This window comes from Tupaia chinensis, unplaced genomic scaffold, assembly GCF_000334495.1.
Source record: "Tupaia chinensis unplaced genomic scaffold, TupChi_1.0 Scaffold000555_1, whole genome shotgun sequence".
Taxonomy (NCBI): Eukaryota; Metazoa; Chordata; class Mammalia; order Scandentia; family Tupaiidae; genus Tupaia; species Tupaia belangeri.
Window position 1 is genome coordinate 2,785,863 of NW_006160067.1, and position 26,480 is coordinate 2,812,342.

At 39.4% G+C, this 26,480-nt stretch overlaps 1 protein-coding gene across 1 annotated transcript in view; it reads right to left on the reverse strand.

Annotated features, from left to right (window-relative positions):
• Nucleotides 1-26,480, reverse strand: part of ANO3 (anoctamin 3) — a 201,450-nt gene that overhangs the window by 94,963 nt on the left and 80,007 nt on the right. Inside the window, exons 8-9 of the mRNA XM_027775367.1 lie at nt 25,666-25,787; nt 18,983-19,117 (exon numbers count right to left, since the gene is read on the reverse strand). Of these exons, the coding sequence (XP_027631168.1) occupies nt 18,983-19,117; nt 25,666-25,787 (257 nt within the window). The remainder of the gene's footprint in view (nt 1-18,982; nt 19,118-25,665; nt 25,788-26,480) is intronic.

Consider the following 26,480-nt stretch of genomic DNA (forward strand, 5'->3'; position numbering starts at 1 on the left):
TCCCTCCTTCTAAATGATAAAACAAACATCTCAACATTTACCAAAGCACCAAGGACCTCATCAGGTAGACCAGGTCTATTTTCCCTAGCAGTACCATTAAACTCATTTCTTGTAAATTGCGCAAAGCTTAACTTTGATAAATCCCATGAAAAATATTAAAGTTTTTGACAGCACCTTATTTTAGCCTAACATAAAGGGATTTGAGAGTAACACCTTTCTTTCTTTCTTCTTTTCTCTCTCTCTCTCTTTTTGAGATTTCAAGTTGTTTCTTAAGAGTTTACACTGGTTCATTTAGAATAATGCAGGCAAACGATTAGTTATATCTTACTCTTTACATCGTGAACTCAAAATCACTGGGAAGAAAAGAGGGTGAGGGTCAAGTTGTGAAAATTGTAATCCTTTTGCAGCAAGACAGCTTGTTTACCATGAACTAAAACATGTCTTTTTGGATAATAACCCCTTTGGGTGTGGGGGTATAAGAAGAGTGCCAGGCTTAGGCTTTACTGAGGCTTTCATAATGTAAATAGACCTTGTATCCCACAGACTGCTCTGGACTGTGGAGTCACTACTTAACCACTAGAGGGAGCAAAAGTGCGCTTCCTGAGTTTCTTAATTTGTTTTGCAGAGCTGGACAGTAAAGGACTGCTTTTCCTTTGTGTATCTGTTTCCAGATCACATATAAAGGGTTGATCCCAAAGAGGTAATCATTGCTACCCAGACAATGGCAGCAAATTCTGAGATGGCTACTGAATTCAGCTGTGAAATACTGCTTTCAGGGACTAAAAATCAAAATTTTCTTACTTTCACATTCGTCATCTTGCTGGTAATTGGAATGTCTATTGGAATTAGAAGGAAACAGATGAAACATACGTTTTGAAAAACTCAAGAGTTTCTGGATGACGGCTCAGCAATGAAACATGATGCCCTATGAGTCTTCTCCTCCAGATTCATTTCTAGACTGTAGAGACACAAACCCAGGCCCATTCTGAAATGGCTGCTGAACTTCAGCTGTGAAATATTGCTTTCAGGGACCAAAAATGAAGAACTTTGGTTAAGGTGTCACCCTCCAGATTAATTTCTAGATTGGTAGGGCAACGTCTGCATCCTTTTCTCTCTCTATCTCTCTCTCTCTCTGTATGTGTGTGTGTGTCTTATCTGTCTCTGTCTCCCTGTGCCTCTTAATTTGTTCATTTTTTGCCTGTTAAAGTTAAAATATAAAAATTTTTATTGTCTTTTTAACATTTTTTAATTATTGTTTCTCTTTCCTCTTGTTTTCTTTTTTCCTTTAACTTCATCCCTTGGTTGCTCAGCCTCCAAGTACCAAATGTCTAGAGTGATTTATGTGAACAGAATCCAAACATCTGATTACTATTATGGTCAAAATATTCATCAATTCTCACTGGATCTGTTGCCCAAAGAGTAAAAAATGGAACAGAAGAGAGATTCCAGGTCATCTCCTCCAGCAAGCCTCTGAACACTAAGATTGAACTTCAAGAATTAGGAAGAAACACACTACTCATCAGATGACCAGAAATCACCACAGGAGCACAAGAAAAATGAGAAAGCAATAAAATTCCTCTCCCCCAAGGGAAAAGAATAACTCCTCTTCATCCACAGACAGTACAATGGAACTCACAGCAATGTCAGATAAAGAATTTAGAATATTCATAGTGACAAAGCTAAGAGAAATGAAAGGGAAGAGAGAAAATGAACTCCAGAATACATGGAGAAAAGAGCGGATGACTCTTCATAAAAAAGAATCAAACAGAGCTGTCAGAGATGAAGGCTGTAATACAGGCAATCAAAATCTCCTTTGAGAGTATTAAAAGTAGACTAGATCATAGAGGAGCAAATCTCAGATGTAGAAGACAGAATCACTGGCCTAGAAAAATTCAACATGAAGACTGAGAAAATAGCACCCCAAATTAGAAATACTATATACCATTAAACATCCAAACATCCAGATAATTGGTATCCCAGAAGTTGAAGAGACTAATAAGGGCATTGATAATCTATCCCATGAAATCCTGGAAGAAAACTTTCCAAACCTAGAGAAGCATTCAAAGATCCCATCCCAAGAAATACAAAGGACCCCAAATAAAATCAACCCAAGAAGATCTTCTCCAAGACGCATTATAGCCACATTGACCAAAACCACAAAGACAAGATACTGATATTGGCAGAGAGAGATGTCACATTACCTACAAAGGATATCTCATCAGGCTAACAGTAGATCTCTCACTGGAAACAATGCAAGCAAGGAAAGAATGGGAAAATATATTAAAAGTGTTAAGGGAAAAACAATTTCAACCAAGAATACGGTACCCAGCAAGATTATCCTTCATATAGGAAGAAAAGATAAGAACATTCTCATATAAACAAAACCTGAAAGAATTTACCAACACCAAATCAGCTCTCTAAGAAGTTTTGAAGGGAGTGCTATACCAGGAATCTAAATAAAGACACACAGAAATAAGAGTTCAATGGCAACAAGAAAATGGCCATCTTAATGACAGGGACCAGTCTGAGGTTGAATGTTATGCTCCAGAATTTAAATAGGAAGATCAGACCACAACAGAAAATCGATTAAGTACATGAGACTGAACTAGTGAAATAGAATCTTATGACATTTGACTAAAACATTACTGATTTTCTTCTGCGTGTGTGTGTGTGTGTATATATATATATATATATATACCAGAAATGGAAAATTATTTGTCAATGATAGCATGTATGATAAAGCCACTATGCAGTGTATTCTGGATGGGAAATCACATTTTGTATGCTGAGGTTATGCTCAGTGAATGAATTTAGTGAATGAATGTAAAAAATTAAAACAAACAAATAAATAAAAAGACAATGGCGGCACAGCCACTGCGGGCCGGCAGTAGGGGAGCCACTGTGCAATGCTGGCTGTATGGGAAGGTGCCAGGCTTGCTTTCTGGGTGTATCTGAACAGTGTCTTATCCGTGGGGCTGGGGAGGTGGTAGCAGCATGAAGACCCTGTTAAGAGTTCCCTCTGCCTCTGAAAATAGATAAACAAGCATATATATATATGTGTGTGTGTGTGTGTGTGTGTGTGTGTGTATGTGTGTGTGTATGTATATATATAAAATAAGGAGCAGTTTTTCCATTTTAAAGTAGATGTTTGGACCCATTCATTCCAGGGCCCTGCTTCTCCCAACTTAGCCAGCATGACAAAACACAGAATAGAAAACACCTACTTAGAATGTACACTGAGAAAGGAAAAGTGAACACCGGTTTAGGGAAAGCATTTTGGCAGCATGGCTAAAGCACTGACTTTGTAATCATATAATCATCAGAGCAATGTGAATATAACCACAGGGAAGGGCTAAAGGTGGCATGGGGGTGGCAAAACTGGCTCCACACGGAAAAGATCCTAGTTTTATGCCCTGAGACCTCTCTGAGTACACTGGGCACGTGTGTGTGCCCAGGAGCTGGACTGGCTGAGGCTGGGGGGAATAATAAGATGAGGACCCTGTTGGGGGTACCTGTCTCTCTATCCTTCTTTGTTTGTCTGTCTTTCATGGAAGAACTAAATGAATCAGCTTAAAAAACTAAAAACGAATTAACAAAACATACAAGGAAATATTACTTCATCCCTGTTAGGATTAAAAACAAACAAAAAAACTGAACAAACCAAACAAAAACCCAGAAAATAAGTGTTAGTGAGGATGTGGATAAATGGGAATCTTTGTACACGGTTGGTGGGAATCTAAAATGGTACTCCACTCTAAAAAACAGTATAACTGTTCCTTAAAAAATTAAAAATAAGGGGGGGCAGCAGGTGGCATAGTGGTCAAGGTGCTGGACTCCCACATGGCTGACCATAGTTCAAGTTACAGACCAGGCAGTATGAAACTCACACTGGGTGCACGTGTGTACATGCCCAAAATCCTGAGAGGAGAATGGAGAAGGGATTGCGGCATGGCCATCCCCCCTGGGGAGTGATTTCTCTCTTTCTCTCTGTCTCTGTTTCTCCAATGAGCGTACACACCCTATAGCAAAAACCTCTCAAAAATAAAATTAAATTAAAAATAAGACTTTTGTGTAATCTAACAATTGTATTTCTGGATATATATGCAAAAGAAATTAAATCATGATCTTGAAAAGCTATCTGCACTCCCATGAACATTGTAAGATTATTTAAAAAAAAATCCAAATATAGAAACAATCCAAATGTCTCTTGACTAATGAATGAATAATGAAAATGTGATATACAGACCCACAATGAAATATTATTCAGCCTTTAAAAAGAAAGAAATCCTGCCAAATGTGACAACATGGTGAACCTGGAAGATATTACATGAACTGAAATAAGGCAGAGAAGAAATAATACTTCATGATTCTATTCCTGTGTGGTACTTAAAATAGTCAAACTCTTAACACACAGGGAGCACCACTGTGGCTGCCACAGTCTGAGGGGAGTGAAGTGATGCTTCCAATGGTTATACAGGGTTGTTTCTATGAGGTGAGTTAAGTCCAGAGCTCTGCTGTGCAACCTTGTCCCTACAGCCCACAGATCAGTTAAGCAGACAGGCCTCCCTCACGTTAAATATTCTCACAGTGATAATTAAGCAATAAAGAATTAGATGTGGTTTGAAAATTTAGCTGACCACTTCCTGGATATGTTACTTTGACTAAGTCATTTACCCCTTCGAAGATCAACGTCTTCATCTCTAGGTGGGGTTATTATGCAACTGGGTTATTAGATAAGGAGCACTGACAGTGTGTCTGGTACACTCCTAAGCACCTGATGGATGAAACCCTAACCGCTAAGTTCAGTGTCAAGAGATGACCTGAGAGACCCTATGAAAAGCAATAGCTTTGGGACCAGCAGGTGGCATGGTGGTTAAGGGGCTGGACTCCCAAATGTTTGACTGTGGCTTGAGTCCTGGTCCTGGCGGCTTGCTTTCTCACTTTCTCTCTCTTTCTGGTGAGCACATCTGCCCTTTAGCAAATTAAAAAAAAAAATTAAATAACTCTTTTTTTTAAAAAAAAAAAAAGCAAATTGCTTTTGAAAAGCTAGTTAATAATGAAGGCATGTACATTTCTTGAGGAGTTCTGATGCCAAAAGGCAGGAAGGAAGCAGGGAGTTGGAGATTCTGCTTTTGGCTCTGGTCCTGAATCTCAGGGATCAAGAGGTAGGTCACGTGCACCTGCTTGTTCCTTCGCAAATTCCTTTGATAAGTCATTGCCCAGACTCAGATCTAAGCACATGTAGCCTTGTAAGACCAGCACGTACTTGGAAATATACGCATCTATGTGTACATACAGGAATTTAAACTTGATTCTTACAATGAACTACAGAGCATTTAAGAAATACAATCTTAATTTAGTTTGGACATAAATGGTAGAAACATAATAAACAGATCTACATCTGTAGCATTTAACATTTTGCCAACCTGAAGTAAACAAAAAAGAACTTAATAAAATAATACAAAACATAAATGAGCATGAAACAAATGCCTAGCTTTCTCCTCCCGACCCCCTACCCTCGCCCACCAGGATAACACCTACAACTCAGCTATGTCTGACACCTTGAATGGAAAATTTCAGTCCCCAGGTTCTGAGAGTCAAGCTATTCAGTGCTGCTTACCTCAGTTTAGAAAAGAAAGTCTGACAGGATCTTAATTACGGTGACAGAACTAGCACTAACATAATGCTGTAAAGTACGGAAGGAAATAGTTGACTAAGACCTTGTAAAATACTCCTGGTACCAAAGGTTAGAGAATATTTATCTCAATCAAAAAAAGTCTAATCTACTTCATTGGCACACAAACCAATAAGAAGAGCAAATCTATTCCTTTTATTCCATTTTTGTTCATTTTCAGTTTGGTAGGGGTGAAAGAAGGAGTCTATACCACATGGTAAAACTTTGTTGATATGTCCTCCATGGAGCCAATTTGAATAGTAGCTGTTGAAGAGTCATTTAAAAATATTTATTAATTGGGACCAGCAGTTAGCGTAATGGCTATGTTGCTGGACTCATACGTAGTCGACCGCGGTTCGAGTCCCGGACCCGGTGGCTTAAACTCACGCCGGGTGCGTGTGCATGCGTGCCTAAGATCCCAAGAGGAGAGTGGAGGAGAGGAGATTGAGGCGTGGCCATCCCCCCTGGGGGGTGATTTCTCGCTTTCTGTCTCTCTGTCTGTCTAGCGAGTGTATGCGCCCTAGAGCAAAAAAATAAAAACCTCTCCAAAAAAAGAAAAAAAAATTAATTAATTTTTAAGAGTGTTTTTTTTTGTTCTTTTCAAGACACTATAATTTAAAATATAACCTCTCCTCTGAGCCCCAGAGATTACTAACTCAAGAACACAGAAAAATGCCTCACTTTCCCTCCTTCTAAATGATAAAACAAACATCTCAACATTTACCAAAGCACCAAGGACCTCATCAGGTAGACCAGGTCTATTTTCCCTAGCAGTACCATTAAACTCATTTCTTGTAAATTGCGCAAAGCTTAACTTTGATAAATCCCATGAAAAATATTAAAGTTTTTGACAGCACCTTATTTTAGCCTAACATAAAGGGATTTGAGAGTAACACCTTTCTTTCTTTCTTCTTTTCTCTCTCTCTCTCTTTTTGAGATTTCAAGTTGTTTCTTAAGAGTTTACACTGGTTCATTTAGAATAATGCAGGCAAACGATTAGTTATATCTTACTCTTTACATCGTGAACTCAAAATCACTGGGAAGAAAAGAGGGTGAGGGTCAAGTTGTGAAAATTGTAATCCTTTTGCAGCAAGACAGCTTGTTTACCATGAACTAAAACATGTCTTTTTGGATAATAACCCCTTTGGGTGTGGGGGTATAAGAAGAGTGCCAGGCTTAGGCTTTACTGAGGCTTTCATAATGTAAATAGACCTTGTATCCCACAGACTGCTCTGGACTGTGGAGTCACTACTTAACCACTAGAGGGAGCAAAAGTGCGCTTCCTGAGTTTCTTAATTTGTTTTGCAGAGCTGGACAGTAAAGGACTGCTTTTCCTTTGTGTATCTGTTTCCAGATCACATATAAAGGGTTGATCCCAAAGAGGTAATCATTGCTACCCAGACAATGGCAGCAAATTCTGCTTTCAGGGACTAAAAATCAAAATTTTCTTACTTTCACATTCGTCATCTTGCTGGTAATTGGAATGTCTATTGGAATTAGAAGGAAACAGATGAAACATACGTTTTGAAAAACTCAAGAGTTTCTGGATGACGGCTCAGGAATAAGAAACATGATGCCCTATGAGTCTTCTCCTCCAGATTCATTTCTAGACTGTAGAGACACAAACCCAGGCCCATTCTGAAATGGCTGCTGAACTTCAGCTGTGAAATATTGCTTTCAGGGACCAAAAATGAAGAACTTTGGTTAAGGTGTCACCCTCCAGATTAATTTCTAGATTGGTAGGGCAACGTCTGCATCCTTTTCTCTCTCTATCTCTCTCTCTCTCTGTATGTGTGTGTGTGTCTTATCTGTCTCTGTCTCCCTGTGCCTCTTAATTTGTTCATTTTTTGCCTGTTAAAGTTAAAATATAAAAATTTTTATTGTCTTTTTAACATTTTTTAATTATTGTTTCTCTTTCCTCTTGTTTTCTTTTTTCCTTTAACTTCATCCCTTGGTTGCTCAGCCTCCAAGTACCAAATGTCTAGAGTGATTTATGTGAACAGAATCCAAACATCTGATTACTATTATGGTCAAAATATTCATCAATTCTCACTGGATCTGTTGCCCAAAGAGTAAAAAATGGAACAGAAGAGAGATTCCAGGTCATCTCCTCCAGCAAGCCTCTGAACACTAAGATTGAACTTCAAGAATTAGGAAGAAACACACTACTCATCAGATGACCAGAAATCACCACAGGAGCACAAGAAAAATGAGAAAGCAATAAAATTCCTCTCCCCCAAGGGAAAAGAATAACTCCTCTTCATCCACAGACAGTACAATGGAACTCACAGCAATGTCAGATAAAGAATTTAGAATATTCATAGTGACAAAGCTAAGAGAAATGAAAGGGAAGAGAGAAAATGAACTCCAGAATACATGGAGAAAAGAGCGGATGACTCTTCATAAAAAAGAATCAAACAGAGCTGTCAGAGATGAAGGCTGTAATACAGGCAATCAAAATCTCCTTTGAGAGTATTAAAAGTAGACTAGATCATAGAGGAGCAAATCTCAGATGTAGAAGACAGAATCACTGGCCTAGAAAAATTCAACATGAAGACTGAGAAAATAGCACCCCAAATTAGAAATACTATATACCATTAAACATCCAAACATCCAGATAATTGGTATCCCAGAAGTTGAAGAGACTAATAAGGGCATTGATAATCTATCCCATGAAATCCTGGAAGAAAACTTTCCAAACCTAGAGAAGCATTCAAAGATCCCATCCCAAGAAATACAAAGGACCCCAAATAAAATCAACCCAAGAAGATCTTCTCCAAGACGCATTATAGCCACATTGACCAAAACCACAAAGACAAGATACTGATATTGGCAGAGAGAGATGTCACATTACCTACAAAGGATATCTCATCAGGCTAACAGTAGATCTCTCACTGGAAACAATGCAAGCAAGGAAAGAATGGGAAAATATATTAAAAGTGTTAAGGGAAAAACAATTTCAACCAAGAATACGGTACCCAGCAAGATTATCCTTCATATAGGAAGAAAAGATAAGAACATTCTCATATAAACAAAACCTGAAAGAATTTACCAACACCAAATCAGCTCTCTAAGAAGTTTTGAAGGGAGTGCTATACCAGGAATCTAAATAAAGACACACAGAAATAAGAGTTCAATGGCAACAAGAAAATGGCCATCTTAATGACAGGGACCAGTCTGAGGTTGAATGTTATGCTCCAGAATTTAAATAGGCAGCTCAGACCACAACAGAAAATCGATTAAGTACATGAGACTGAACTAGTGAAATAGAATCTTATGACATTTGACTAAAACATTACTGATTTTCTTCTGCGTGTGTGTGTGTGTGTATATATATATATATATATATACCAGAAATGGAAAATTATTTGTCAATGATAGCATGTATGATAAAGCCACTATGCAGTGTATTCTGGATGGGAAATCACATTTTGTATGCTGAGGTTATGCTCAGTGAATGAATTTAGTGAATGAATGTAAAAAATTAAAACAAACAAATAAATAAAAAGACAATGGCGGCACAGCCACTGCGGGCCGGCAGTAGGGGAGCCACTGTGCAATGCTGGCTGTATGGGAAGGTGCCAGGCTTGCTTTCTGGGTGTATCTGAACAGTGTCTTATCCGTGGGGCTGGGGAGGTGGTAGCAGCATGAAGACCCTGTTAAGAGTTCCCTCTGCCTCTGAAAATAGATAAACAAGCATATATATATATGTGTGTGTGTGTGTGTGTGTGTGTGTGTGTATGTGTGTGTGTATGTATATATATAAAATAAGGAGCAGTTTTTCCATTTTAAAGTAGATGTTTGGACCCATTCATTCCAGGGCCCTGCTTCTCCCAACTTAGCCAGCATGACAAAACACAGAATAGAAAACACCTACTTAGAATGTACACTGAGAAAGGAAAAGTGAACACCGGTTTAGGGAAAGCATTTTGGCAGCATGGCTAAAGCACTGACTTTGTAATCATATAATCATCAGAGCAATGTGAATATAACCACAGGGAAGGGCTAAAGGTGGCATGGGGGTGGCAAAACTGGCTCCACACGGAAAAGATCCTAGTTTTATGCCCTGAGACCTCTCTGAGTACACTGGGCACGTGTGTGTGCCCAGGAGCTGGACTGGCTGAGGCTGGGGGGAATAATAAGATGAGGACCCTGTTGGGGGTACCTGTCTCTCTATCCTTCTTTGTTTGTCTGTCTTTCATGGAAGAACTAAATGAATCAGCTTAAAAAACTAAAAACGAATTAACAAAACATACAAGGAAATATTACTTCATCCCTGTTAGGATTAAAAACAAACAAAAAAACTGAACAAACCAAACAAAAACCCAGAAAATAAGTGTTAGTGAGGATGTGGATAAATGGGAATCTTTGTACACGGTTGGTGGGAATCTAAAATGGTACTCCACTCTAAAAAACAGTATAACTGTTCCTTAAAAAATTAAAAATAAGGGGGGGCAGCAGGTGGCATAGTGGTCAAGGTGCTGGACTCCCACATGGCTGACCATAGTTCAAGTTACAGACCAGGCAGTATGAAACTCACACTGGGTGCACGTGTGTACATGCCCAAAATCCTGAGAGGAGAATGGAGAAGGGATTGCGGCATGGCCATCCCCCCTGGGGAGTGATTTCTCTCTTTCTCTCTGTCTCTGTTTCTCCAATGAGCGTACACACCCTATAGCAAAAACCTCTCAAAAATAAAATTAAATTAAAAATAAGACTTTTGTGTAATCTAACAATTGTATTTCTGGATATATATGCAAAAGAAATTAAATCATGATCTTGAAAAGCTATCTGCACTCCCATGAACATTGTAAGATTATTTAAAAAAAAATCCAAATATAGAAACAATCCAAATGTCTCTTGACTAATGAATGAATAATGAAAATGTGATATACAGACCCACAATGAAATATTATTCAGCCTTTAAAAAGAAAGAAATCCTGCCAAATGTGACAACATGGTGAACCTGGAAGATATTACATGAACTGAAATAAGGCAGAGAAGAAATAATACTTCATGATTCTATTCCTGTGTGGTACTTAAAATAGTCAAACTCTTAACACACAGGGAGCACCACTGTGGCTGCCACAGTCTGAGGGGAGTGAAGTGATGCTTCCAATGGTTATACAGGGTTGTTTCTATGAGGTGAGTTAAGTCCAGAGCTCTGCTGTGCAACCTTGTCCCTACAGCCCACAGATCAGTTAAGCAGACAGGCCTCCCTCACGTTAAATATTCTCACAGTGATAATTAAGCAATAAAGAATTAGATGTGGTTTGAAAATTTAGCTGACCACTTCCTGGATATGTTACTTTGACTAAGTCATTTACCCCTTCGAAGATCAACGTCTTCATCTCTAGGTGGGGTTATTATGCAACTGGGTTATTAGATAAGGAGCACTGACAGTGTGTCTGGTACACTCCTAAGCACCTGATGGATGAAACCCTAACCGCTAAGTTCAGTGTCAAGAGATGACCTGAGAGACCCTATGAAAAGCAATAGCTTTGGGACCAGCAGGTGGCATGGTGGTTAAGGGGCTGGACTCCCAAATGTTTGACTGTGGCTTGAGTCCTGGTCCTGGCGGCTTGCTTTCTCACTTTCTCTCTCTTTCTGGTGAGCACATCTGCCCTTTAGCAAATTAAAAAAAAAAATTAAATAACTCTTTTTTTTAAAAAAAAAAAAAGCAAATTGCTTTTGAAAAGCTAGTTAATAATGAAGGCATGTACATTTCTTGAGGAGTTCTGATGCCAAAAGGCAGGAAGGAAGCAGGGAGTTGGAGATTCTGCTTTTGGCTCTGGTCCTGAATCTCAGGGATCAAGAGGTAGGTCACGTGCACCTGCTTGTTCCTTCGCAAATTCCTTTGATAAGTCATTGCCCAGACTCAGATCTAAGCACATGTAGCCTTGTAAGACCAGCACGTACTTGGAAATATACGCATCTATGTGTACATACAGGAATTTAAACTTGATTCTTACAATGAACTACAGAGCATTTAAGAAATACAATCTTAATTTAGTTTGGACATAAATGGTAGAAACATAATAAACAGATCTACATCTGTAGCATTTAACATTTTGCCAACCTGAAGTAAACAAAAAAGAACTTAATAAAATAATACAAAACATAAATGAGCATGAAACAAATGCCTAGCTTTCTCCTCCCGACCCCCTACCCTCGCCCACCAGGATAACACCTACAACTCAGCTATGTCTGACACCTTGAATGGAAAATTTCAGTCCCCAGGTTCTGAGAGTCAAGCTATTCAGTGCTGCTTACCTCAGTTTAGAAAAGAAAGTCTGACAGGATCTTAATTACGGTGACAGAACTAGCACTAACATAATGCTGTAAAGTACGGAAGGAAATAGTTGACTAAGACCTTGTAAAATACTCCTGGTACCAAAGGTTAGAGAATATTTATCTCAATCAAAAAAAGTCTAATCTACTTCATTGGCACACAAACCAATAAGAAGAGCAAATCTATTCCTTTTATTCCATTTTTGTTCATTTTCAGTTTGGTAGGGGTGAAAGAAGGAGTCTATACCACATGGTAAAACTTTGTTGATATGTCCTCCATGGAGCCAATTTGAATAGTAGCTGTTGAAGAGTCATTTAAAAATATTTATTAATTGGGACCAGCAGTTAGCGTAATGGCTATGTTGCTGGACTCATACGTAGTCGACCGCGGTTCGAGTCCCGGACCCGGTGGCTTAAACTCACGCCGGGTGCGTGTGCATGCGTGCCTAAGATCCCAAGAGGAGAATGGAGGAGAAGGGATTGCAGTGTGGCCATCCTCCCTGCGGGGGTGATTTCTCGCTTTCTGTCTCTATGTCTCTCTCTGTCTGTCTAGCGAGTGTATGCGCCCTAGAGCAAAAAAATAAAAACCTCTCCAAAAAAAGAAAAAAAAATTAATTAATTTTTAAGAGTGTTTTTTTTTGTTCTTTTCAAGACACTATAATTTAAAATATAACCTCTCCTCTGAGCCCCAGAGATTACTAACTCAAGAACACAGAAAAATGCCTCAAAGGGGATGAATATTTTCAGTGATCAGAAGCTTTTCAGGAAGATACTGCCACCTAAAGTGGTAGAGAGTGTGCAAAACTCTGCAATAAACCTGGGAGTGGATGAAGGACTTTCTTTAAAAAAAATGTTTTTAGTAAGTTTTTGCCATAGGGTATGTGTGCTTGCTGGAGAAAGACAGGGAGAGGGAAAGTGAGAAATCATCCCCCAGGGGAGATGGTCATCCCACAATCCCTTCTCCTTCAATCTCCTCCTGGAATTTTGGGTACACACACACACACACACACACACACACACACACACGCAAATGGTATGATTTTCGGGTCATCACATCCAGGACTTGAATCATGGTAGGGCTTGTGGGAGTCCAGTGCCTTAACCACTATGTCACCTGCTGGCCCCAGTGAAGTGCTTTTGAGCAGCAGGTTTTTCATTATTTTTTTAGTAATGTACAAAAGTATGCTATCATTTGTACTTCATGATGAACAAGAGGACGCTGAGGTACCAAATGAAGGAACTGGGTTATTGAACAAATGCAATTGTAGGACAGAGAAGGTATTTGTTTTAGGCAAAATATTCTATGTATAAGTTGGAATATGAATATATATATATATATAATTCAAAGACACTAATTTACATGATTCTATAAAGAATATATCAGTAGCATTAGCTGTCGTAGTTACTACCAGGGAGCCAAGTCATGTTGACAAGGCAGACCAAAGAGAAGGAAGTACTGAGCATTCAGGGAGGTGAGATGTTTTTCCGAATTTTGGATCATGTGAGGTTGAACTTGATGATACACCTATGATATGTTAACTTGAACATGCTGGCAAGAGGATTCTTCAGTGCTAGGATGATTCTTGTCTTTGCTAAATAATTAGTCATTGTTCCTATTTCTAAATCAGAACTCACTTGAACTTTAATGGACACATCACTATTCTGATATATGAAGGAGCTTCACAAAAAGTTCATGGAAGATGAATATTATGACAACCTGTGTGTGGATTTCAAATTTTTTTCACCAAAATAAACTCATACTTTAATTTCATTTTTGAACAAATGTTTGAAGTTTAAAAAAGACAAGGGCGCCACAGCCACTGCGGGCCGGCAGTAGGGGAGCCACTGTGCAATGCTGGCTGTATGGGAAGGTGCCAGGCTTGCTTTCTGGGTGTATCTGAACAGTGTCTTATCCGTGGGGCTGGGGAGGTGGTAGCAGCATGAAGACCCTGTTAAGAGTTCCCTCTGCCTCTGAAAATAGATAAACAAGCATATATATATATGTGTGTGTGTGTGTGTGTGTGTGTGTGTGTATGTGTGTGTGTATGTATATATATAAAATAAGGAGCAGTTTTTCCATTTTAAAGTAGATGTTTGGACCCATTCATTCCAGGGCCCTGCTTCTCCCAACTTAGCCAGCATGACAAAACACAGAATAGAAAACACCTACTTAGAATGTACACTGAGAAAGGAAAAGTGAACACCGGTTTAGGGAAAGCATTTTGGCAGCATGGCTAAAGCACTGACTTTGTAATCATATAATCATCAGAGCAATGTGAATATAACCACAGGGAAGGGCTAAAGGTGGCATGGGGGTGGCAAAACTGGCTCCACACGGAAAAGATCCTAGTTTTATGCCCTGAGACCTCTCTGAGTACACTGGGCACGTGTGTGTGCCCAGGAGCTGGACTGGCTGAGGCTGGGGGGAATAATAAGATGAGGACCCTGTTGGGGGTACCTGTCTCTCTATCCTTCTTTGTTTGTCTGTCTTTCATGGAAGAACTAAATGAATCAGCTTAAAAAACTAAAAACGAATTAACAAAACATACAAGGAAATATTACTTCATCCCTGTTAGGATTAAAAACAAACAAAAAAACTGAACAAACCAAACAAAAACCCAGAAAATAAGTGTTAGTGAGGATGTGGATAAATGGGAATCTTTGTACACGGTTGGTGGGAATCTAAAATGGTACTCCACTCTAAAAAACAGTATAACTGTTCCTTAAAAAATTAAAAATAAGGGGGGGCAGCAGGTGGCATAGTGGTCAAGGTGCTGGACTCCCACATGGCTGACCATAGTTCAAGTTACAGACCAGGCAGTATGAAACTCACACTGGGTGCACGTGTGTACATGCCCAAAATCCTGAGAGGAGAATGGAGAAGGGATTGCGGCATGGCCATCCCCCCTGGGGAGTGATTTCTCTCTTTCTCTCTGTCTCTGTTTCTCCAATGAGCGTACACACCCTATAGCAAAAACCTCTCAAAAATAAAATTAAATTAAAAATAAGACTTTTGTGTAATCTAACAATTGTATTTCTGGATATATATGCAAAAGAAATTAAATCATGATCTTGAAAAGCTATCTGCACTCCCATGAACATTGTAAGATTATTTAAAAAAAAATCCAAATATAGAAACAATCCAAATGTCTCTTGACTAATGAATGAATAATGAAAATGTGATATACAGACCCACAATGAAATATTATTCAGCCTTTAAAAAGAAAGAAATCCTGCCAAATGTGACAACATGGTGAACCTGGAAGATATTACATGAACTGAAATAAGGCAGAGAAGAAATAATACTTCATGATTCTATTCCTGTGTGGTACTTAAAATAGTCAAACTCTTAACACACAGGGAGCACCACTGTGGCTGCCACAGTCTGAGGGGAGTGAAGTGATGCTTCCAATGGTTATACAGGGTTGTTTCTATGAGGTGAGTTAAGTCCAGAGCTCTGCTGTGCAACCTTGTCCCTACAGCCCACAGATCAGTTAAGCAGACAGGCCTCCCTCACGTTAAATATTCTCACAGTGATAATTAAGCAATAAAGAATTAGATGTGGTTTGAAAATTTAGCTGACCACTTCCTGGATATGTTACTTTGACTAAGTCATTTACCCCTTCGAAGATCAACGTCTTCATCTCTAGGTGGGGTTATTATGCAACTGGGTTATTAGATAAGGAGCACTGACAGTGTGTCTGGTACACTCCTAAGCACCTGATGGATGAAACCCTAACCGCTAAGTTCAGTGTCAAGAGATGACCTGAGAGACCCTATGAAAAGCAATAGCTTTGGGACCAGCAGGTGGCATGGTGGTTAAGGGGCTGGACTCCCAAATGTTTGACTGTGGCTTGAGTCCTGGTCCTGGCGGCTTGCTTTCTCACTTTCTCTCTCTTTCTGGTGAGCACATCTGCCCTTTAGCAAATTAAAAAAAAAAATTAAATAACTCTTTTTTTTAAAAAAAAAAAAAGCAAATTGCTTTTGAAAAGCTAGTTAATAATGAAGGCATGTACATTTCTTGAGGAGTTCTGATGCCAAAAGGCAGGAAGGAAGCAGGGAGTTGGAGATTCTGCTTTTGGCTCTGGTCCTGAATCTCAGGGATCAAGAGGTAGGTCACGTGCACCTGCTTGTTCCTTCGCAAATTCCTTTGATAAGTCATTGCCCAGACTCAGATCTAAGCACATGTAGCCTTGTAAGACCAGCACGTACTTGGAAATATACGCATCTATGTGTACATACAGGAATTTAAACTTGATTCTTACAATGAACTACAGAGCATTTAAGAAATACAATCTTAATTTAGTTTGGACATAAATGGTAGAAACATAATAAACAGATCTACATCTGTAGCATTTAACATTTTGCCAACCTGAAGTAAACAAAAAAGAACTTAATAAAATAATACAAAACATAAATGAGCATGAAACAAATGCCTAGCTTTCTCCTCCCGACCCCCTACCCTCGCCCACCAGGATAACACCTACAACTCAGCTATGTCTGACACCTTGAATGGAAAATTTCAGTCCCCAGGTTCTGAGAGTCAAGCTATTCAGTGCTGCTTACCTCAGTTTAGAAAAGAAAGTCTGACAGGATCTTAATTACGGTGACAGAACTAGCACTAACATAATGCTGTAAAGTACGGAAGGAAATAGTTGACTAAGACCTTGTAAAATACTCCTGGTACCAAAGGTTAGAGAATATTTATCTCAATCAAAAAAAGTCTAATCTACTTCATTGGCACACAAACCAATAAGAAGAGCAAATCTATTCCTTTTATTCCATTTTTGTTCATTTTCAGTTTGGTAGGGGTGAAAGAAGGAGTCTATACCACATGGTAAAACTTTGTTGATATGTCCTCCATGGAGCCAATTTGAATAGTAGCTGTTGAAGAGTCATTTAAAAATATTTATTAATTGGGACCAGCAGTTAGCGTAATGGCTATGTTGCTGGACTCATACGTAGTCGACCGCGGTTCGAGTCCCGGACCCGGTGGCTTAAACTCACGCCGGGTGCGTGTGCATGCGTGCCTAAGATCCCAAGAGGAGAGTGGAGGAGAGGAGATTGAGGCGTGGCCATCCCCCCTGGGGGGTGATTTCTCGCTTTCTGTCTCTCTGTCTGTCTAGCGAGTGTATGCGCCCTAGAGCAAAAAAATAAAAACCTCTCCAAAAAAAGAAAAAAAAATTAATTAATTTTTAAGAGTGTTTTTTTTTGTTCTTTTCAAGACACTATAATTTAAAATATAACCTCTCCTCTGAGCCCCAGAGATTACTAACTCAAGAACACAGAAAAATGCCTCAAAGGGGATGAATATTTTCAGTGATCAGAAGCTTTTCAGGAAGATACTGCCACCTAAAGTGGTAGAGAGTGTGCAAAACTCTGCAATAAACCTGGGAGTGGATGAAGGACTTTCTTTAAAAAAAATGTTTTTAGTAAGTTTTTGCCATAGGGTATGTGTGCTTGCTGGAGAAAGACAGGGAGAGGGAAAGTGAGAAATCATCCCCCAGGGGAGATGGTCATCCCACAATCCCTTCTCCTTCAATCTCCTCCTGGAATTTTGGGTACACACACACACACACCCACACACACACACACCACACACACGCAAATGGTATGATTTTCGGGTCATCACATCCAGGACTTGAATCATGGTAGGGCTTGTGGGAGTCCAGTGCCTTAACCACTATGTCACCTGCTGGCCCCAGTGAAGTGCTTTTGAGCAGCAGGTTTTTCATTATTTTTTTAGTAATGTACAAAAGTATGCTATCATTTGTACTTCATGATGAACAAGAGGACGCTGAGGTACCAAATGAAGGAACTGGGTTATTGAACAAATGCAATTGTAGGACAGAGAAGGTATTTGTTTTAGGCAAAATATTCTATGTATAAGTTTGAATATGAATATATATATATATATAATTCAAAGACACTAATTTACATGATTCTATAAAGAATATATCAGTAGCATTAGCTGTCGTAGTTACTACCAGGGAGCCAAGTCATGTTGACAAGGCAGACCAAAGAGAAGGAAGTACTGAGCATTCAGGGAGGTGAGATGTTTTTCCGAATTTTGGATCATGTGAGGTTGAACTTGATGATACACCTATGATATGTTAACTTGAACATGCTGGCAAGAGGATTCTTCAGTGCTAGGATGATTCTTGTCTTTGCTAAATAATTAGTCATTGTTCCTATTTCTAAATCAGAACTCACTTGAACTTTAATGGACACATCACTATTCTGATATATGAAGGAGCTTCACAAAAAGTTCATGGAAGATGAATATTATGACAACCTGTGTGTGGATTTCAAATTTTTTTCACCAAAATAAACTCATACTTTAATTTCATTTTTGAACAAATGTTTGAAGTTTAACTTTTGTCAAATATTATTTTGTTACCATCTTCATATTTTTAAGTTCATGCTGAATAAAATTTATAAACATCTCTTCCTCTAGAGGGTAATATCAAAGTAGAAACTACTTTATGTTCTGTCCTGTACTCAGGAGAGAAATCTTCCTAGAGTAGAATTTGCGGGGTATAAGTATTTTGTTTAGATCTTTAAGTTATTTGGTTCCCTCATTTGCAAAATGAGATATATATCTCCAAGGGAGATTGTGAAGTTATAGCAAATTAAACTATGAATTTAAAAGGATCTTACAAATTATAAATTGTATAAAAATTAAAGCTATTGTAATAATTTGAATTAATATATTGAGAGGACATTCTAGACTACCAAATGCTATGCAAATATATATATAAGATATAAAACTGTCTTGAATTTTTGAATTATTATGAAAGATATACTTGAAAGAGAAATTTAGGATAAATACCCTTGGAATTTATCCAAGATAATTTGCATATACAAGTGTTATATGATCCTTTTATAGTGCTTCCTTTACACCAAGACACAAACAAAAATGAAAAATAAGTTGAATTATAGTAGTCAGATTATCACTAGGCATTTGCCCACGGAGAAGTCAGGTTGATTAATTGAACATGCATCTTCACAGCTTACCTTACTTGACTTGTATTCATCGTAAGTAGCCCATAGAAGAAAACACACAAGCCAACGACCGCAGCTGGAATCAGCATTCCCGTGTACCATCCCAGCCATGCAAAGTACAGTCCAATCTTCTCTCCGAAGTACAGCCTGCATCAGAAAGCAAATCTTCGGCTTAAATGAAAACAAATAAAACATATGCAACAGTACATATGACGATGTCGCACTAGTCAGCACTATACATGAAAACACGATGCTACCAGCTCAGTGCCCTTCAGCTCCATCCGTAAAATCTAATATTCCTGCTTGCTAATAAAACTAATAATGGTGGTATTGTTTTTTATTCATTTATTATTTTTTTAGAGAGATGTTTTTGTTATAGGGTGCATGTGCTTGCTGGAGAGACAGAGAAAGAGAGATACAGAAAGCGAGAAATCACCCCTGAGGGGAGATGGTCACACCACAGTCTCTTCTCTTCCTTTCTCCTTTCAGGATCTTGGGCACGCACACATATGTGCCTGGCGTGAATTTTAAGCCACCAGGTCTGTGACTCTAACTATATACGACTACATGGGAGTCCAGCAATGTAACCATTATGCCATATGATGGTCCTGGCATTGTTTATTTTTAAACATTTCCATTATAGGGGCAATTTTGTCAAGTGTATTTACTTTTGTGTCAAACTGTTTTTTGTTTGGTTTTTTGTTTTTTGTTTTAATTTTTGCCAAAGGTTGCATGTGCTTGTCAGAAAGAGTCAGGGGTAGAGCAAGAGGGAGTGAGAAAAGTAGCCCCCATAGGAAATTGCAGTGTCACAATCCTTCCTCCCCCATCTCTCCCTCCTTTTGGGATTTTGGGCAGGCACACACATGTGCCTAGTGTGGTTCTCAAGCTGTCCAGTCTGGGGCTTGAACTACTCGGTCGGCCATATGGGATCCAGCTGCCTAAACCACCACATCATTGGCTTCCCTGCCAGACTTCTTAATATTGCTTATAAAGCTGTATCTCTTCATTCTCCACATCACCGAACTACATTAAATCATATGACCTCTGTGAAAATAGGAGAAGGTGTTGCCTCTGGGTATATTCAGAGAACAGGCTAGGTTCCACTGCCTATCTGCACCCATTGGCCCCACATCCTCATGCTAGGAACAAACTGCACCTTAAGTCTTGTCTTCCTAAATAAGGTCCAACTCTGCGGCTTTGGGAGCCCACAGTGCTTTTCCTGGTTTATGCTGTTCCCTCACTTTGGAAACACAGAAAAATGCCTTCGCCCCCTTCCATTTTCTGACCACAGCTGGAGTAGGAATCATAGAATGCTTCCTGAGAGAAGCAATATAAGACATGTATATGCACCTGTTGTGTCTCTCAAGCTGATGGGGCTAGGAATTGACAAGTTGGCCATGTGGAATCTGGCTCTCTTAACATGCCAACCTATTTATTTCTTATACAATGATAACATTTTGCTTTGAGTTTTGAGTTTATTATATTACTAGGCTTTGCAATATATCACTTGCTCTTTTAAAGATGTCTTCCTCTGTAGGTTGGAGCAGGGATTTCAGCACATGTTGCAAACACAATGGAACAGCTTTATAACAATGATGAAAAAGGTCTGCCCAAACCAACCTGTTTATAGACTGCATCACCCTGAGATGTAAATTATACATTGGGTCAGCCCACAACATGGTGGTTAAAGCAGCTTGCTTCCAAATGGGTGACTGTATAGTTGGAGTCCAGACCTGGAGACTTCGGGGAAAAAAACTTGGGTGCACATGCATGTGTGCCCCATATTCCCCAAAATAGGAGAAATGGAGGAGAAGAGATTGTGACATGAACATTCCCTATAAAGGGTGCTTTCTCATTTTCCCACTCTCTCTGTCACACTGTCTCTCTCTGGTGAGCATACATGCCCTATAGCAAAATTAAAAATATATATACATTGCTAGGATCAGCAGGTGGAATAGTGGTTAAGGCGCTGGACACTCCCACATGGCCAACCACAGTTCAAGTCCCGGACCTGGTGGTTTGCTTTCTCACTTCCCCCTACCTTGGTCAAATTAAAAAATAAATGAATGAATAAATAAATTAAATAATTATTTTTAGAAAAATATTCATTGTTGAAGGTTAAACAAAGCAGTAACACTATTAGACTGGACTATAATCATCTAAGTCACAGCAAATTTGGGATATGATTCAGACGAAGAAGCCAATTCTAGACATAGAAGACTGATAAAAATGCCCCTGACCTAGAACACAGGTACTCACAATCCTCTGGGATCTCTGAGTGTTCCTTAGAGTCTAGCAAAGCCCTGACAGCAGAAGGAGGAAGAGGGGCTGCTGTAGCAACTCTCTTTAAACTGTTTTTTAAACTAATGTCCCAAGTGACATATCATTTGATGATGCCACTTGATGATAGGATTCTGCTGCTGAAATGGCCAAATATTAAAACTCATGGTCTTAGAGAGAATTATTTCATTTTATGACTTTGTCTTTAAATGTAAATCCCTGGGGCCAGATGGTGGCACAACACTAAAAATGGATTCTCTGTGACGATGACCCACATTGGAAGGTTTCAGGTCTCTCAGGTCTGAAGAGCTCCCCGAGTGTGCTGGGCATGTGCTTGCCACCCTGGGGCTGGCTGCAGGCTGGGTGTGGATCATGCCATCAAGACCCCAGTGAGGGTGAGTTTCCCTCTCTCTCATAGAAGAAGTTCTTAAAAAATAAAAAAATAAATGTAAATCTCTTAGATGCCTATTGTGAAGCATTTTAAAATAAATGTCACACAGATATTTTGTTAAGCAGCTTGGGTGGCTGATGATTTTTAAATGTGCTTATTCTAGTTTCATATATTTTCCATAGAAAAAAATAGATCAAAACTAAAATAGGCCTTGGCTACTGATGTTTGAATTTATTCTTAAAATGGGAAAAACCACAAACACATGCCCCAAAATAGTTTAATAAAAAGAACAATGAATGGACAGTCCTTTCCTTTCAAGTGTAAGGAACTGCCTTGCTCAGTAAGGGGCAGGACATTGGGTCTGCCTGTAGGTCTCTGACCTCTATCACCAAATTATGTAAAAACCCAACCAGGTCATCCTCCTCCTCTCAGTGCAGCTAAGCAGCCACACAGTAAGAGTCACGTCTTCCACCTTGTGTGATCTTCAGATCAACTTACTTTCAATAATTAAAAAGCCACAGGTTTTCAGAAAATATCCCAGCTGGTTGCAGACCATTTGAACCTTGTACTAAATTCTGAGCACGAGATTGCACGTCTGATTCACTGTTCACTGCCACCTCAACTGTGGTAATGGTAAGTGTGTAGTAGGCAGGAACCTGTCGAAATGCTGTCTGTACCCTTTCATAACTTTCACCTTTTCCATGCCTCCCCTCCTTTAGCCACTCTCAATATATGATTTCTGTAAGGAATATTGATCTTTCATCAGTCAAAGCTATGGCAGTAATAGCTGAATAATCCTACGTATTGAAAATAATGGCTGCTTGCTGAAATTACCTGAAGCATTATCAGCATCTTCTATAAATAAGAGTAACTGTTTCTGTTTTTATGTCTTTAATTGACAAAGATTGTATGTATTTATCATGCACAAGATGATTTTTTAAAATAGGTGTACACTGGGACCAGCAGTTGGCATAAAGGCTGTGTTGCTGGACTCCCATGTAGTTGACAGTGGTACGAGTCTCGAACCCGGTGGCTTAAACTCATGCTGGGTGAGTGTGTGTGGGTGCCCAAGACCCTGAGAGGAGAATAGAGGAAAAGGGATTGCAGTGTGGTCATCCCCCTTGGGAGGTGATTTCTCGTTTTATGTCTCTCTGTTTCTGTCTTCCTGGAAAGTGAACACAACCTATAGCAAAAACCTCTCCCCTTCCCCCCCGAAAAAAAAAAGGTATATGCTGTGTAATGTCTAAGTCAAACTAAAGAAAATATGCATATCCTCACATATATACTATTTTTTGTTGTGAGAACACTTAAATCCCACCCTCTTGGCAATTGCAAGAAAATAATGCATTATTTATTATTAACTATAGCTGCCATGTTGCACAGTAGATCTCTTGAATTATTCCTCCTACCTTACTGAAAATTTGTATCCTATTTCCAACATCCTCCTGGTCTCCATCTCCATCCCACCTGCAGCCCTGGTAACTGCCATTCCACTCTCTGCTTCTATGAGTTCTACCTTTTTCGACCCTACACATAAGTAACAGCATGTGATATTTGACTTTCTGTGTTGGATGGATAAAGCAAATATGGCTCATACATACAATAGGATACTATTTAGCCTTTGGAAAGAAGGAAATCTGATCATTTGTAACAACATCGATGACTGTGGAGGACCTTATTTCAAGGGAATTAAGGTAGGTAAGAGTGATTATTGACACTGAAATACTGGTTTTAAAACTCTAAGTTCTTTTTTATTCCTAATAAACATAGCTTTATAAACCAGTATATCTCCCTGAGTTCAGAATTATTATTTGCCTCCAAATAATAATTCCTTTACCTGCATAGATTAGAATCTGAGAATATGTCATTATTGACAGAATCAGAATTAAAAATTATTTGATGTTGGAAATAGCTGTATACTCGCTGCTTAAAATGAAGAGAGTCTGATACTATCTATGTAGAGTTTGTCTTGAGATGCACACTCCACCACTTGCTTTCGGTTTGGGCCCCAGGAGGTTCTCTCTACAGGCTGAATTCCCTCTGCTCCTATCTTCTTCTGGCTTCCCAATGGGCTTGTTGGCCAATGGAGGGCACTGGGGGAGATCACAGGGCAAGATCAAGGATGCTGGGTATTATTACCCCAGTCATGGCCCAGCTGCAGCCACTTTCTGGCTAAAGGGAGCTTGTGCAAGGTGGTCTCCACCTATCCAACGGCTGCACGTTTTGACAGATTCTGCCAACTTCTCCCTCCCCTTATCCTTTCAGGTCTAGGTTAGATGACCAGTTCCAGCTTTTGTTAACCAATGTGAACTTCATCATCCTTTCTGGCTCCTTTAGACCTGGTTCACATTTCCATATACAGTTATAGAGTCATAAGAAAAGTCATGACATACTTCTGCATAAAAACAAAAACAAAAAAATATATCATGACTTTTTCAATGACCTAATATTTTATTAAATTCACTTCAAGGACCCCTTTCAATGTTGCCATGGTTTCAATATGTCTCCCCTTCAATCCATGTGTTTAGATTTTGGGGGGATGGTTAAGAAGGTGAAAATTTAATACACTATTTTGTCAAAGGTAAGGCCTTTGGGAGAAGATTAAGATTATGGTCATCAGGGTGATGCCCTCATGATTGAACCCTGGTGGTTTATAGGGAGATGAAATGAGACTGGAACAGAGACAGAGACAGGGACACAGTGTATGAGCTCCTGCCCTCTGCCCTGTAATGCAGCCAGACATGACCCTTGGGCCTTAGACCTCCAAATCATGAACTGAATAAAACTATTTTTATATATTACACAGTCTCAGGTATTTTCTGTTGTTGGCAACAGAACACCTAGAACAAGTGTTCTATCATTTTCTTCCTGTGGTACTGTCTAGTAGAGTTTTGTTATTCTTGATATTTATAGTCAACAAACAGTTCAAAGTATCCATGTATGTAACTTAATCATGAGAATGCTCCTTTTTCTTAGTTCTATGCATATCTATAGTTAGCTAGGCACTTGATTAAGTCCTTGTTAATGTATATTTCATGGTTTCAAAAATGAAAAAGCAAATTATCCTCCATCAAAATAAATTACATAAATTATGAATGCAACAGTATTTCAAGACTAAATCCAGTGAAAGGCACTTAGTCACTAGAATATACTTCCTGTAATAGATACTCAATCTTTGTTGATGAATATATACAATACATAGATGCTATGCTGGGCTCAGATCCATATTTTGCTTTTCTTTGTTTTGATCACGAGCTTCTGGCCTTAAGGTGCGTGCACTCACCAGAGAGACAGAAAGACAGAGATATAGGTAGAGACAGAGAGAGGAAAAGTAAGAAATTACTCCAGGGTGGAGGACTATGCCACAGTCCCCTCTCCTCCATTTTCCTCCCAGGATTTTGGGCATGGACACACATGTGCCCAAAATGATTTTTCAAGCCACTGTGTCTGGGACTTGAACTGTGGTCAGTCATGCAGGAGTCCAGCAATGTAGCCACTGCGCCATCTGTGACCCATTGTGAATTACTTTTGATTAGGTTGGGGCAGAAAGTACTGAAAGACTCACATTGAAAGGAAGGGATAAGCCAGGACCTTTTCACCTGTCTTGGTCTTTCTCGGGGCTTCCTCCATGGCGATTGTGCCTCCTCCATGGTCTCACTCCCCATTTTCACTTCCATAAGAACTCTAGCATGGTACAGCTCCTGCCCAATGGCCCAGGAATTCAACCAGCAATGCACATTATTCCATTTTCTCTCCACACATAGAGATGTTAGTGATTTTCTGCTATTACTAAACTCTGGTTGCCTTAAAATACCTGTGTGACTTCTCAGTTCTTTCATCCTCAATGTAGCCAACCCTCTGCATTAGATTCCTTTTACAGAAGATTTCTACAGGAATTTCTCCTGTCTAGATTGCCTCTTTATTGGTGTAGATCATTGGGTAGGTAGAAGAAACGCTTCCAAGACTAAAGGAATGATAACAACACAGCATAATGTGTCTCCCATTACCAACCCAGCCGTAGTACCTGATTAAATCCAGGGGCTGATGCTTATACCACATGCCCCAGCGTGCCCAGCGCTCGTACAGCAGGTGCCTGTTATTCTGAGGCCCATGGGTTTTGATGGGGTGGCTACTTTTGTAGGCTCCCTGAAATTAGTGACATGAGATAAATTGGTATCCGTTCTCTTAGCAACAGTCACAAAAAATTAGAACCTCTTTTTCTTACCATGGAATATAAAAATTTACTGAAAGTTTCAGAGATTGTAAATGTACGCCTATGCCTGGAAAGATGTGGTAGATGCCCTTAGGTACTGTGATTTCATTGGGAATATTCTGACAGTCCCTTTAAAATGTCTTTGTTAATTACTTTCTTAAACCTATGACACCCATTCACATAATGTAAATTAGACTGTTTGGAACCTAAGGTCTCTTAATACACACAATGTGTTGAACATGACTGAGAAAAATGGTTGCGATCTTTAGTTTTGAAATGAAGAACATTATTCTGCTTCAAGAAGTGATCAGGGGAACCAGCAGTTAGCGTAGTGGCTATGTCGCTGGACTCCCACATAGTCGACCGCGGTTCGTGTCCCAGACCCGGTGGCTTAAAACTCACACAGGGCATGTGTGCGTGCGTGCCCAAGATCTCGAGAGGAAAATGGAGGAGAAGGGATTGCAGTGTTACCATCTCCCCTGAGGGATGATTTCTCGCTTTCTGTCTGTCTCTATGTCTCTCTCTGTCTGTCTGGCAAGCGCACGCGCCCTGTAATGAAAAAACCTCTCCAAAAAAAAAAAAAAAAAAAAAAAAGGCACAATCCCCGTAATTTTTTTTTTTTCCAT